At 38.9% G+C, this 13,877-nt stretch overlaps 1 protein-coding gene across 1 annotated transcript; it reads right to left on the minus strand.

The window, feature by feature from the left end:
• Positions 1–350: 350 nt before the first annotated feature.
• b3gnt2l (UDP-GlcNAc:betaGal beta-1,3-N-acetylglucosaminyltransferase 2, like) lies at positions 351–5,682 on the minus strand. The gene is made up of 2 exons (XM_017685690.1): positions 5,474–5,682; positions 351–3,587 (listed from the first exon to the last, which is right to left on the minus strand). The coding sequence occupies exon 2, from the start codon at positions 3,430–3,432 to the stop codon at positions 2,119–2,121; it is 1,314 nt and encodes a 437-aa protein (XP_017541179.1). The 5' UTR covers positions 3,433–3,587; positions 5,474–5,682; the 3' UTR covers positions 351–2,118.
• Between the last annotated feature and the right edge of the window lie 8,195 nt (positions 5,683–13,877).

Genomic DNA, 13,877 nt, shown 5'->3' on the forward strand with positions numbered 1-13,877 from the left:
AACAAGCATCAATCACTTCTTTTGGATGCTAAAAGGCCATTTCATCTATTTAGTAATTTGTAATAAAATTGCGGTATAATAGCGTTCACAACAGTGCAACACTTAGCAAATCTGTCCCTTTATGAGCACAGGTCAGAATCTTCTAGTGAAAGATGACGCATTTTTGTCCTCTAACCATACAGTCAGACTTCATAAGGTACATATGTCACCAAAATTAACATTTTAATATTAAATGGAAAGTCTAGTTAACACCTTAAAAGCCCAGGCTTATTACATACTAAGGCTTATTATTCAGTAACTACAGGGACTTCAATGCTGTGACATACAATCAGAAGGCAGACGCTCACAGATAAGAAGCAAAACAGAAGCTTTACTGGGATAATTGCATAGATTAGTCAGGAGACAAACAGGGGTCAATTCCAGGGTAAGCAGCAGAACAATACAGGCAATCATAACAGATGAGGGCAAGGCAAGGCACAGTCTGTGAAACAAGCGAAAGGTCAACAGCCAAATAATGCAGTAATCCAAGGAACAGTACAAACAGGGGAAGTCCAAAAATCAGGGTCAAACAGATCAGGCAAAAAGATCAGAACAAACAGAGTATCAGAACCGGTAAATAACGCTCAGTAAGGCAGGTAAAACTGGAAATACTTTGCAAATAACTAGTACTAAAACCTGGATTAAATACTAACTAGTTTAGTTAGGTGATCATTAACACAGCTGTGAGTAGTTAGTATTCCGGTGAAGAAGAGAGAAGGGAAGAGCTCCTCCTCACGCGACCTTGACGGATTCTAGGTAGTGCAGTTCTTATCATTATGCAAACTGGTAGCAGGAGTGACAAATGCAGTTGAAAAGTAGTTGAGTTATTCTTAGGTTATAGAAGTGTGCAATAAAACTTTGGGGCTGCCAGTGGGCCCTGGCTAGGGATTAAAATAATACTAGGATTAAAAAAAAATCATAAATAATTAGAAAATGAATTGAGTTTGACAAGTAAAATCTCTGTTTAGTTTGCTTAAATCATAAGGCCTCTGCTGATTTGCTTGCAACATAATGTCTATATATTCTTAACAGTGATTGTAATTATACAATTATAACTGTAAAAATGCAACCCATTTGATTAATCCACTAGTTAATCACATTATCAGCACATATTTTTTCTGATATACTATATAATGTCATCCACTATTCACATATTTTTTTTACATATTTCATTATTTTCAGTGTATGCTATTTTTCCAGCTGTTGTTTCTATTCAGTTTTCTATATCTATGTACCTATATATCTATCCATCTAGGATTCTCTACTATATATGTGAGTCTGTTGTGTTTATATCAGCCCTTTGGAAATTGTTGTTTAACATGTCATTCTGTGACATAAGAACAAGCAGTTCATCTGTTTTCTTTTCTGTAATATTATTCATCCTTTGGATGCCAAAGGAATCTGAGCTCTGTGTAAAATTAGAGGGCATCAAGAGAGTACAAAATGAATATAACTAAATAGACTGTTATCATAGCAGGTGGATAAAAAAAATGAACAGTGTCACAAGCAGCTGTTTGAACACCTATTACTGTAGCTGGGTAATTTCAAGAAACATGGTTGATGCCATGGTTCATGACAAAATGAAAAGCTTCCCAACTTACATAAAGTTAATGCTTCTCAGTTGCCCAATAAACCATCTACCGTTTTATTTTATTGTCCATTAATGCGGTGAGACCAGTCATTTGAAGCGATTTCATCCAACATCATCATGTGATGCATTGTCACAGTTTTGACTCATTAAACTTGCTTCACAAATTTGAGACAAATGCAGCTGTTGTAGCTGAGTTTCAAATGCAGGACATTTTACATGATTCAACTCAAATGCAATTCAGTGTCGTATAGTTTTCAAACAACAATAGTTGCACATAAGACATTTACATCAGGGCCAGCATTATCTGCAACATAAATAAGCATTACAGGCCGATTTACCAGATATGGTAATCAGGAAATTTATAAGCTAAAGCAAAAACTGTATTTTCTATATATATTAAAAAATCAGTCGCCTCCTAGTCTCAGTGTAATTACAACATAAATGCAGACTGAGACTGTCTGGGTTTCAAGACCAGCTAGCTCTCTTAGTCAGCATGTTAGCAAGGGACTGTGCATGTTCCTCCAAAGTCTTTTACTCTGTCGTGGATTCCGCTGATGTACCAGGAGCAAGTGCTTGTGCACACATGCATTCTCCCTATCCTGTTCACGAATGTCAAAAGTCTGAAAGCCCTCATGCTTTTCTGCTGAGATGCCAAGGGCCTTAAAACACATCCCTGTATACACATCATCAATGGGGAAAAAAGGAATGTAGTGGGAGATGATGTAGAGAGGTTTAAGAAGAGATCCAGAGAAGAGAAACCCACCACCAGCAGCATAGGTTGGGTAAGGGCCTTCATAGAATGACTGGGGGACATAATATTTGCTTTTGATGTCTCTTAATGGGCTTGCATCAGAGATTATTTGACCAGCGTATAATTTGGAAGCTCTGTCAGGCTCTAAAGATTGTAGATGACTAAGGATAGCTGGTGTGTTAGCAAAAACATCATCATCACCTTTGAAAATGAAGGACACCTGGGGACATTGATATAGAGTCCATTTAAAAAACACATGCTCTTTCAGGGTAAGATTGTAAAACGAGTCTTGAAAGTCCCAAACGAGTAGATCACCATATTCCTTAGCCTCAAAAGTGATTAGCTTATCCAGATTAGGATCATCCACAGATGTTCTGCCTAACAGAAAGACTGTTCTCACAATCAACTCCCCCTGGTACACTCCCTCTCTTCCCCAAGTGTCTCTGATAACCTGTCGCCTCTCAAAGTGTCTTGGGGTAGATTTGACAGCAAAAAGAAGAAAAACTTGACCTTTGCTACCAACTGGGGCACACTTGTTAGGCTGGTCAATTAGAATCTGTGGACTGTGACAATCCATACCTTGAAGGAAGTCCTGGTAGAGCTCAGGATAAGATCTCAAATCCTGTATGTTCATTTGAAGTGACTCAATGCTCTCAGGATGGCATTGAGAGCCATTCACAAGTTCATTTCCTGTAAGATTTATCGGAATGGGCTGCTGTCCAAACAATGAGTACATTTTCCTGTTCCAGAAGGCGCTGCTTTTTGGAATATCCTTTATGAAGCTCTCAGAAACAGTGACTTGCTGAACTGCTGCAGTACTAGAGGGTGGACCACTTTTTGACTCTGTTGGATGTTCAGTGCTCTTGTTATCTTTGATACCAATGGTGCTGGTTGCTAGAACTAGGTTTTTGGTGGTAACTGCAGGTATTTCCGCTACTTCCCTTCGATTATGAGTAACTTGCAGGTTTAGCATTGAATATAATATTACAAGACAAAAGCTGCTAGTCAGGACCATAATTATCAGAGTCTTTGTACGTCGCATTGTCATCATTTTTGTCCTCTCCTTTATTTAAAACAGGTATCAAGTAAAGGAAAGGAAAGGAAAAAAGTCAACCCAACACAAAAATTTTAGCAAACTCAGTTCCATCCGCAGGATTCCTTTAAAGTATGTTTAAGATGAACAGGTCCAGCTAAAGGATCACCAACCTGTTGGAAAAAATACATTCATTGTGGTAAAGCAAAGTTTGTGAAAAAAAATAGTCTAGCAAAAAGATTATTCATGGACCCCTTAAAATCCTAGGCTTATTACATATTAATTAACATACTACCTTAATAATACTTATTATTTAGTAACTACATGGACTACAAAGCAAACTGGCTGAATTAATCTGCTGGTGGGTCCTGGCCATTTAAGGGGCCATTAAAGTACTCAATGTCTTGAGCCTTTGAAAGTTTTTTCTTAAATATTTGTGGTGAAAAACAGAAATATGCTGAATAGCATAACAGTGAACTTGCTCTTGACATACAACACCAGAACAGTGGTCTGTGGTTTATGTTAAGAAAAGACTTCATGCTAAATGGACATTAGTGACATTAATGCAATTTTTAAACATGTTGAAAGATAAAATCTGGAACAATTATGACTCTGCTGTATTCTCCTCTACGTGACCTCAGGTCTATAGTGATTAATTACCAGTTAAAAAGAGAGGCACATTCCTTGGAGTCCCATTGTGAATTCAGTGATGGGAATACACAAAGGTGGTTACAGAGATAAACACACCACAACACACACATGCACACACTGACCATAATAACATTGAACTAAACTCAAGTTACATTAACTAACATTAAAAGATACATGTCTGTTTATTTATTTTCTCACTTTTGTTTTCATGAAGCTATGTTCTCATATTTGTATGCGTATGTAGGTGTACCTATGTTTTTAAATGTACTATCCGAAACACATCCGGGAGGGGGAGGTGGAGAGGGAAGAGGGATCTTATGTGTTCTTATGTTATATGTATGCTAATATATTAGTTAAAAGACAATAAAACAGTTGTTCACAAAAAAAACGAACATTAAAAGATACAAGGCTTTGTTATGACAACAACAAAAATAACTTTTACACATACACAGTAGTGTGCAAAAGTCAAGGATCACCCTTCATCCACTTAATTTCAACTTAAAATGGCCAATTATTTAATACTATATTTTTTTCAGTGGATATTTTTGAAGAGTTTAGAAATTATATTTGCATGACAAGGTGATTTTTGTGAAACTATGCAAGACCTGGTAGACCACCAAAACACCTACTGTACATTTTAAGTGTTGGGAGTCTTTTTAAGTGTTGGGAGCTTACTGCAGACAGCAATATTTCACCATGCTCTTTTTCTCACGTGCATGTGCAATAAATGTCAGAACATGGAAAAGACTACAATTTACTGTAAAAAAGTAATTTTACAGTAAATCCAACAGTAGCTCAATAGAGAGTATTCAATATAGGTAATACACGAAGTGGACGCCAGGTTTTGCACTGGTCTGGGGACCTTGTAGAGGCGTTCTCACTGATGACTTCTCTCGGTTCAAAAACTTATTTAGCGTTCATATTTTTCTTGGTACAGACAGTGTCACTTCACTAAAAGCATCCGTAACAATTAAAAATGCTTTATTTAGAGAACAGTAACTAGCTTAATTGGATTTAAAGCTAAACTCAGGAGCAGGTGCAAATGTCAGTTCCTTAATTTAATACCGCAGGGAGTTTCAAACCTACATAACAAAAAACAATATGTTCACAATTAACACTGAGGTTTAGCATCAGGTTGTCTTTGCCTATCCTGATTACGATTTTATTTGGCTCTCCTATGCAATGTGAACATATAGGTACATCTGTTTCCACACAGCGCTGGATATCTGGTCTAGAATATTGTTTCCGTTCTCTGAATAAACAAATAATTGATTTAAAAGCCGATTTAAAAGAAATTTGGTTTATTGCAATGGTTGAAATACAAACATTTAAGTGCTGACTTGGGTGTGGAGCTTAATGACCTAAGCCGGAAAAAATCGAGCAACCTAAACGTAAAAAAACAACTTACCGAGGTGTTGGTAAGATGACTGAGTATCCCTCCGAGTGTCAAAAAAGCAAAGCGCAGTGTTCCACGAAAATCAACAACGTCCTTCTTGCATTAGAGCGGACACTCAGGTTTTTTAGGATCATTATATACGAAAGGCATTTGCCAATGTGATTTACTAATTCTCGGTCTCTACTTCTGTCTTGTTGTGAAAACAGTTTTCACCTCTTACGGAGGACTGAGCGACGTCAGAACTTATATTTGCATTTCGCTTTCTGATTGGCTGTTTGCGGAGGGCGCCCTACGAGACGAATATGACAAGGGTAAAATGTACGGCAATACGACAGCACATCTACAGAAAATATTTAGAAAAGCTCATATATTTACTGTGCGAAATTAAAAATGAGTCAACTTGATAAACAAACTGACAACTAAAAACCTAAATAACCTTTGTTCATTTACAGATAATATTTCACACTGGTGGCAGCTCAAAGTGCTATACAGATACGTGATAAGGTTTAACAGTGATAGAAGTTGAGATTGATTTCTATTGTTATAGTTACTACCCTGGAATTTCAGAGTAAAAGATGAATAAATACAAGTATTAATTTAATCTTTCGCTCTAAAAGTCTCAGTCTAGAGATTACTGCAGTGAGAGGTGAGTTGTGTTTACAACAGAAGTAGTAATGATTAAATTTTCTTTGGCTAGAATGTCCCTTTAATATTAGTCAGGATCAATTAGTCTTGTATAGCTGCTGTAATGCTTCACTCCAACCAGGCAACAGACTACATGTCAAATATTTGAATTTTAATACTATTATTATAATGTTGCTTTGCATGCATTGTGTTTATCTAACAGAATGCATTCAAAACAAACTTATAATAACAGTAATAATAATTTCACAACCCATGTCTGGTTAATTATTAAATTTGGAGCTTTCTGCACTTCTCAAACTAAAATTCTTATTTTATAGATGCACGTCAATATGACATGCTTCTGCAAAATAGTACTGTCAACTGTCCGATCTTCGGTGGGGAGTTTAACATTGAAAGCTGTAATTTCAGTGTATCAGTTGAAACATACTAACAAGGATTCAAGTCATTTCACTTGTACTGCAATGACCATGTTGTTAAAAACATTCTGGTAATTTTCCTTCTAAGAATGTTTTCTTCTAGAAGCAATATGTTTGCAGCTTGTACATTGCTATTTGACAATACAGGTTCAAATGCTTTCCCACAAGCACAACATGAATTCAAGAAATTGAAAACCAGTAATCATGGAAATTGCAATAGCACAATGAAGTGTGAACTGCAAAAGGCTATTGTGTTAGTCTTAGCATAGCTGAGCTCTGTGTCATGAACAGCTTCTTTCACCCCACTGCTCAAGTTTTTAACCTAATCTAGAAATAGTTTCAGTGATAGTCGTAGTAGAGTGGTGCAATTTTAACACTAAGTCCATTAAAAGATAATTTGAAGTGCCTGCAACAAAGCAGCCTGTGGTGTTTGCATAGATTGAATTAGTTTAATTCCTCAGTGCCTCAAGTTAACTGTAACGGGGAGCGAGGAGGCGGACGCATGTGCTGAGATAAGCGAGATTTATTAGGGGCAAATCCAGGGTCGTGACTCGTGGTCAAAACAGTCCAGGTTCCTATAGCCAACACGGACAGATCAGGGGACAGACATGTCAAAAACCAAAATCAACACAACAAACGAAGACCGGCAACCACGAGGGGCCAACACGGGGCTTAAGTATACAGGAAAAACGAGGGACAGGTGAAAACAATCAGGGGCGGAGTTACAAAACGAGGGGCAGGACTACAGATACCAAAACAAACGCACATGGACTAAACCAAAACACGAACACATGGACAGGATTGGGAGGGGCCAATTGTGACATTAACTAACATAAGCTACAAAAAATCAAGCAGGTATGACTACAATTCTGGTAATGCATTTTGCTAATGGAATGTAGATATGTGCAGAAATTCTCACCAAAAGTACCCTCTTAAGATGAGTGAAATCGTCTGGAAACATGACAAAAGACAAGAGTGCAATTTGGTTATTATACAAATTTACTAATGGCTAGCTAAATCTACCTTTGTGGATTCATTCATGGCACAACATAAATAAAACATGTCAGTATTAAGAACTAAACCAAACAAATCCACCAAAAATATAACTTGATGCTCTCTTTGGCTATCACAATATGACAATTGTGTAGCATAGTGGGTAACTTCACTACATTCAATCAGCAATGCCACTGATATCAACAGTAGGTGTTCAGAGGACACCTTGTCAAACTCTCTTGAATTGGCTTCTTTTCATTGTTGCCTATGAAGCAACGCACACTGATTAAAAAGCACCCCTGTATCCTGGGCAATGCACTGTGTTTTTACATTGCATGTTTAAGTTGAGAAAACATAGTTTTTTTACTGAGTACATAAAAAAGAGCACAATGCCATCCATAACTTGCTAGTCAATATCGAGCATGCCTTCTCCAGGTGTTTTCTAAAACCTAGAGCTGTACAATATGGCAAAACAAAATTATGGTTCATAGCTCCTGAGCACCACGGGCCATTCTTACCAACTAGATAGCTTTCTAGCTGTGCCACTAAGAAAGTATGACAAATAATCACATTGTGTCACCAGCATGTGACTTATTCAAGCTTATACTGAAGTCACACTGTCCAGTGACTTTGTCAGAGCTTCAAAAAAACATTTTGTCCTCTATGGAATGTTTCTTCACTACTATTTGGACATCTGGACATTTGGGAGCAAGCCACTCTCTCAGCCACTCCATCAGCAGTGCTCAGTGTTGCAGCTGAAGCTTATTGGCCAGCATGCCTTACTCAAGCTCCTTTAAGCTGTGTTTGAGCGGCTGCTTATGGAACAGGGGAAACAGGCTATATGCCACTACTTCTCTGTTAGATTACACTAGCTATGCTTCAGACCTCCTCATGTCAGGTTTGCAGTCATGAAATGCATAGAAATTCTCCATGCCTGTGTGTCAAGATTTTATCACTGACATTTTATCACTGACATGCATCCAGCAGTGAAGCCTGCAATGACCCTGAAGTGCTTTCCCCCAGTGCCCTAACTGGCAATGCCCTAACAAGTGCAGACACACCGATGAGCTCATTCTGAGAGCATATGATCTTGTGGTGCAGTTAGGAAGGCTGACGAAATCATTGTCACTTAAGCTTCTTGTGCTGCAGAGCATGCTGCAGAACATTGGTACTGACAGGGCCATAGAGGCCTGTAGATAGTGGGCTATTGAAGTGGGCTATCAAACCTCTGGTTGGTTGGTAGCCATACATGGTTGATGGCAGGTTTGCACCTCAACCAAGAACGATCAGTCAGGGACACATGCAGATTACTGGATCATGCTCAGATTTTAGGTTTCACCATCAACTGTGAGAAGAGTTAACTCCTTACTTTGCAGTTGAACCAGCCTTACAGGTATATGAACAACATTGTTGCTTAGTAGCAGGCTCAAGTGATTGTTGTCTATGTCAGGGTGTGACCAAAAGCAAAGGAGCACAACAAGGAGTCAGTTTGAACATTTATTACCCCTTATGGGGACACAAGGTTCTGGCCAGGCAAAAAACACCTTTTTTTTTCAAAACAGGGCAACATGGCCATTTTTAATAACATGGGTGAAACCATAAACAATTCCACAAGATACCTTCTCCACCAACAAAAACTAACAGATTACATTTAGCTTAATAACGCGGTTTCCCATTTCACAGCACATTCCCAACACACAAAATAATATTTTAATATTAGGTATAAAGACAGTAATGTTACACATTATTCACATAGCTCTCTGAGTACTTCTGGTTTACCCCCTAGAAAAGTTCCAGATAGTCTAGTCCACATTTCCCAGAATTCCAATAATGTCTATAAAGACATGCTTCGTAAGCATGCACTCCCTCTTAAGCACCACCCACTGACCCACGCTGCAGACATGGTTCCTGTGGAACAAACAAAGAAGGCGGCAAAACCCATCTGGTGAGCTCAATAAAGTGTTAAAACTGTTCCAACCCATGGTCTGACTCTTCTTGCTAGTGTGCACTCCTAGCATAGAAAAGTATACATTTTAACGATGTTAAATTAGCAACCATTAGTACCTTATAGCCCATTCATCCTGGGGCCACCTGCATGTTATGGCTATCTGCTCAAAAGTGGTTAGATAATGTTTTGTCATCTTTCACTGCCTTAACTGCCCTCCAAAAGCAAAGGAGCACAAAAAGGAGTCAATTTGGCTTATGCCCATGAAGTGCGGGGACTGCTGTCACTGATGAAGGAAACCTGGGAAAAGTGTCCAAATCCAGATGAGGTTAGTACAATTGACTATGTACTGAGCATGAAAGGGAATGCTCAACCCAAACGTCTGCACTACCGGATTCCTGAACGGTTAGTATCAGCATTTATGGAGGAAGTGGAACTGATGAAGGCCATGGGCATGGTGGAACCATCAGAGTGAGTGGTGTAACCCTGTAATTCTTGTGCCCAAGAAAGATGGCAGTTTGCGTTTTTGCATAAGCTGGGCTCAGAAGTGACTTATCTGAAACTTCAGCTTCAGGGCTTTCTCACAGCTGCTGCACAAGTAATTGCACTGGGGATGCTTCATGTCTGTCCCTACCAGATGTAGCTGAAAAACCTCAGGTTGGATCCAAAGCAGCACAGACAAGTGAAAGTGTGCCTCTCCTCAGAATTTGTCAGCCCTCAGACAACCTGTCTGCAATTTATCACATGAACCACTACGCTGGCAACAGGTCACGTATGCCGCCAAACCTCATCTGGCACGACCCACTGCCAACTGTGGTTTTCAGAGCAAGTCCAAGCAGGCCATTAGGTCAGGACACTATGGTGAGTGGTGGACGAATTGCCCAAATCATGTACTTGAGTTGGAGACCCAATGTAAAATATTACTCCAGTAATAGTCCTCCCTTTAGAAAAGTGTTTGCCCTCAAATATACTTAAGTATCAAAGGTAAAAGTACTAAAACATTGATGCTAGTGTCTCATTACCGTTTTTGTAACAAGAATCTTGCTTCATTAACTCACTTTTGGTGAAAATACTCCAGTGCCACTCTTGGTAAACCAAATCTTATAACAGAATGTCAGTAATTAATCTTACATTGATGTCTATTTAGCACACAAAAAAGCACAAAGCTCTGAAGGCAAACAATTTCCATTAGGAACTAAGAACCACGTGGCTATGAAATAACCTTTTGCGAACAAGCAAAGTTTCAATTTAAGATTTATTTGTAACTTAGTTACAAGTTTAATAAAATCTTGCTTTAAACAAAGGTTCACAAATGTGTTTTCCTTTACTATATTGTATTTATAGGTGTGTTCATAAAAATAAATTATCAAAAATGAATTTTGTATAAAATGAAAGTGTTTGACGTGTCTTTCTGAATTTATACAGTCACAACTGCATGTGTGTACATATTTCTATATTGTGGTCTATTTACACAAAGTTAGTTCCATCATTTATTTTGGAATAGGCTCTCTCAACTGTATGCTGCTGCACTGACATTGAACTGTGTGCTTGCACAGGGTATATACAGAGATTCTTAAGTTGAATTTAATACCTTTTTAATACCTACAAAATATTTTTTAATACCAGCATGACTTAAAGCGGCTACTGAAGAGGCTTTAAGTGAAAAGTAAATAAAGAAATAACACTTTTTTTTTTCCCCCCAAAGATATAACACATTTTTAATTATAACAATGTCATCATTGGACTCAAGAACTGCCCAGAAAGAGATCTCTGTAGAGTAAGGTGAGTGAGTATGTGCATGGAATATTCTCCACCCATCTATGGCTGCAGAAGGAGAGGGGAAAGCAAGAGGAGCTTGTGAGCTTCGTGAAGTCCTCTCTCCAGGCAGGAACATTGTGGAACAGAAAATACATCGCTTGCAGAAGTTTTTCAAGTTGCCAGGCTATAAAGCCTGCCTTCATGGCATTGTGGAGGGTATGTAGTCCACAGCTCCCAACCATTATCACTTGAGCACCTCCATGAAGCTCAGCATGCTAATTTACATTGGGGCCATCCATTCCGACCGACAGAAGCTGCCTCGTGTTCAATTGCGCAACACATTCCTGTGAATCATAACACAGAAGAAAGATTGGATGAATAAACACTTATTGTCGAAGTAAACTGCATATACAGACAAACAGTAATGTATGCTTCAAATTGAACATTCAGACAACATTAGCCTATACTTACAAGAATAATTATCCTTAAGTAAAACTTGAGCCAGGTGTTGGGTAACATTTGACAGAGATGGATATGTCAGGACAAGGCTTGGGCAGTATGCATTTTTTCATAGCGCGGTGTACTCTTGACTGCCGGTATTTACGTTTCCCATGGCTGTCTTGTGTTGCAGAATGGCATACTTTGAGGTGAGAGTGCAATATCGACGTATTGCCATCTCTAACACAGCCTTTTTTGTAACAGGATACAGCTACGGTCTCCCGAACAGGAGTCCTAGATGTCCTAATATTTACTCTAAATAACCAGTGAGATTATATAAATATAATTCTATGAATATAATTCTATGTTTTTTGCGTGGGTGTGATGCCAATTTATGCCATATTTATGCACGAGACAGATAGTTGACACTTAACCGAGATAGCTAGCTTGCTAACGTTAGCACGTCACCCGATTTTGCCTGAGTAACAATGGGAATATGGCTAGTATGCAAGCTAGCTCGCTAGCACATCAGGACTTTAACTTGCATATTGTTTCAAATGAACGTGAGATTGAAATGTTCATTTTAAGTGACAGTAGTTATGTTGTCTAGCAAGGTGACATTTTATTGAGATGGCGATTTATCCATTTAAAAGCATTACCATGGCGATCGCTAACGTTTTAGTTACCTTACAATCAGACGGCTGCACATCTCTCTGCGCTCTACGGGATGCTTCAATTTCCCTACGGGGATGAATAAAGTACTGTCTTATCTGACTTCTTTCTTTCTGGGTTTCAATTAACTTAAAAGAAAGTTAAAAGCTCCAAAGTCTCCGCTCAAATAAGGGTTGGAAATGCATTGGGGAGATGGTGTAAATTCCTACGAATTCCCTATTCCTGCAGTAATTCCCCGTTACATTTAGATGCTATCCTGTGTGACTCACGTGAATCAGGCTGCATTTTCTCTGAGACACTGCGGTTTACCCAAATAACCACCAGGTAAATAAAATATACATGTACAAATGTAAAAATAAAATATAATCGCCGGTATTTTGTCATACCGCGGTACAAGGCATTTTCACCATATCGCCCAAGCCTAGTCAGGAATGATTAATAAGAAAATAAACTTACTTTGATGTGCTGCAGCAGGTCATCAGCTGTTGCATGTCCCAGGAATTCTGAGCCAAAATATCTTGACCTGACAGAGCCATCCTCCAAAAAACGAATATGTATGTCCATCTGTTTTTTTTTTTTGAGGATTGGTTGAGGCTCTGTCAAACATTAGAACGAACGGCCCAGCTTTGTTTATGGTCTTCACTAGTTGCTTCTTGAAACATGGCGCAATACCAAATTTGATAAAGTAAGCAGTTTTATCCTTGCCTAACGCGAAGGATTTCGCTATGTCGGAGTCTGGAAACATATTGCGAAAAGGCTCTCCAATGCCTTCGTTAGAATTGAAAGAGTGATGTTTTGGTCCAAACACCACAGCACCTCAGCTCGCAACGTAGCGGCAGTGGTGACGGGGCATTGGGTCTGCTGCTGTCTGGCATCTGAGCACCTGTTGACGATGCTATCGCTTGGGAAACTGCTGGCAGTAGTCCGGGTAGGGAGAGCAGTTGACGGCAAAGCAGTGGCGGTTGATGTCGGCGATGTACCGCAGAACATTGAAATTGGAAGCTGCTCCCCACGCCTGTGCATCCTCCTTTGGTGGTTAGCGGACTCCATATGCGATTTTACAGCATTCAACCCCATACAGAGTATGTTGATGATCTTCTTGCAAACGAGGCAAAAAGCCAGACGTCGGAAAACTTGCACTTTCCCATAGTGTTTCGCTAACAGGTTTGGCGGCAAGCCAAAAAGAAGAAAGGCCTGCACTTATCACAAATTCAAAAACGTCTAGGCAGTTGGAAGAGGGTTCGAAAATTTAATACCTCGTCAGATGAAGCTTATTAGTTTTTAATACTTTTTAATGGCCTTAATTTTGGCCAACTGAATTTACTACCTTTTAATACTTTTTACAACCCCGCGGACACCCTGTTGCAGTGGGCCAGTATGCCCAATAGGTCAAAACAAGCTCAAAACAAAGTGCGTGCTGTGCCCTGATTGGTGTTCTTGCTTCACGCTTCTTTTGTTTTGACATCTTACGTTTTTAATAAACACAAAAGCCGAAAGGAACAACAGATTTCGCATAATGTAGTGAAGCAAAAAGTAAGATATTTGACTT

The sequence above is a fragment of the Pygocentrus nattereri genome, chromosome 7 (assembly GCF_015220715.1).
Source record: "Pygocentrus nattereri isolate fPygNat1 chromosome 7, fPygNat1.pri, whole genome shotgun sequence".
Classification (NCBI taxonomy): Eukaryota; Metazoa; Chordata; class Actinopteri; order Characiformes; family Serrasalmidae; genus Pygocentrus; species Pygocentrus nattereri.

Bases quoted from the DNA above. Each gene is read 5' to 3' on its own strand.
- b3gnt2l (XM_017685690.1), bottom strand. From the start codon at position 3,432: ATGATGACAATGCGACGTACAAAGACTCTGATAATTATGGTCCTGACT.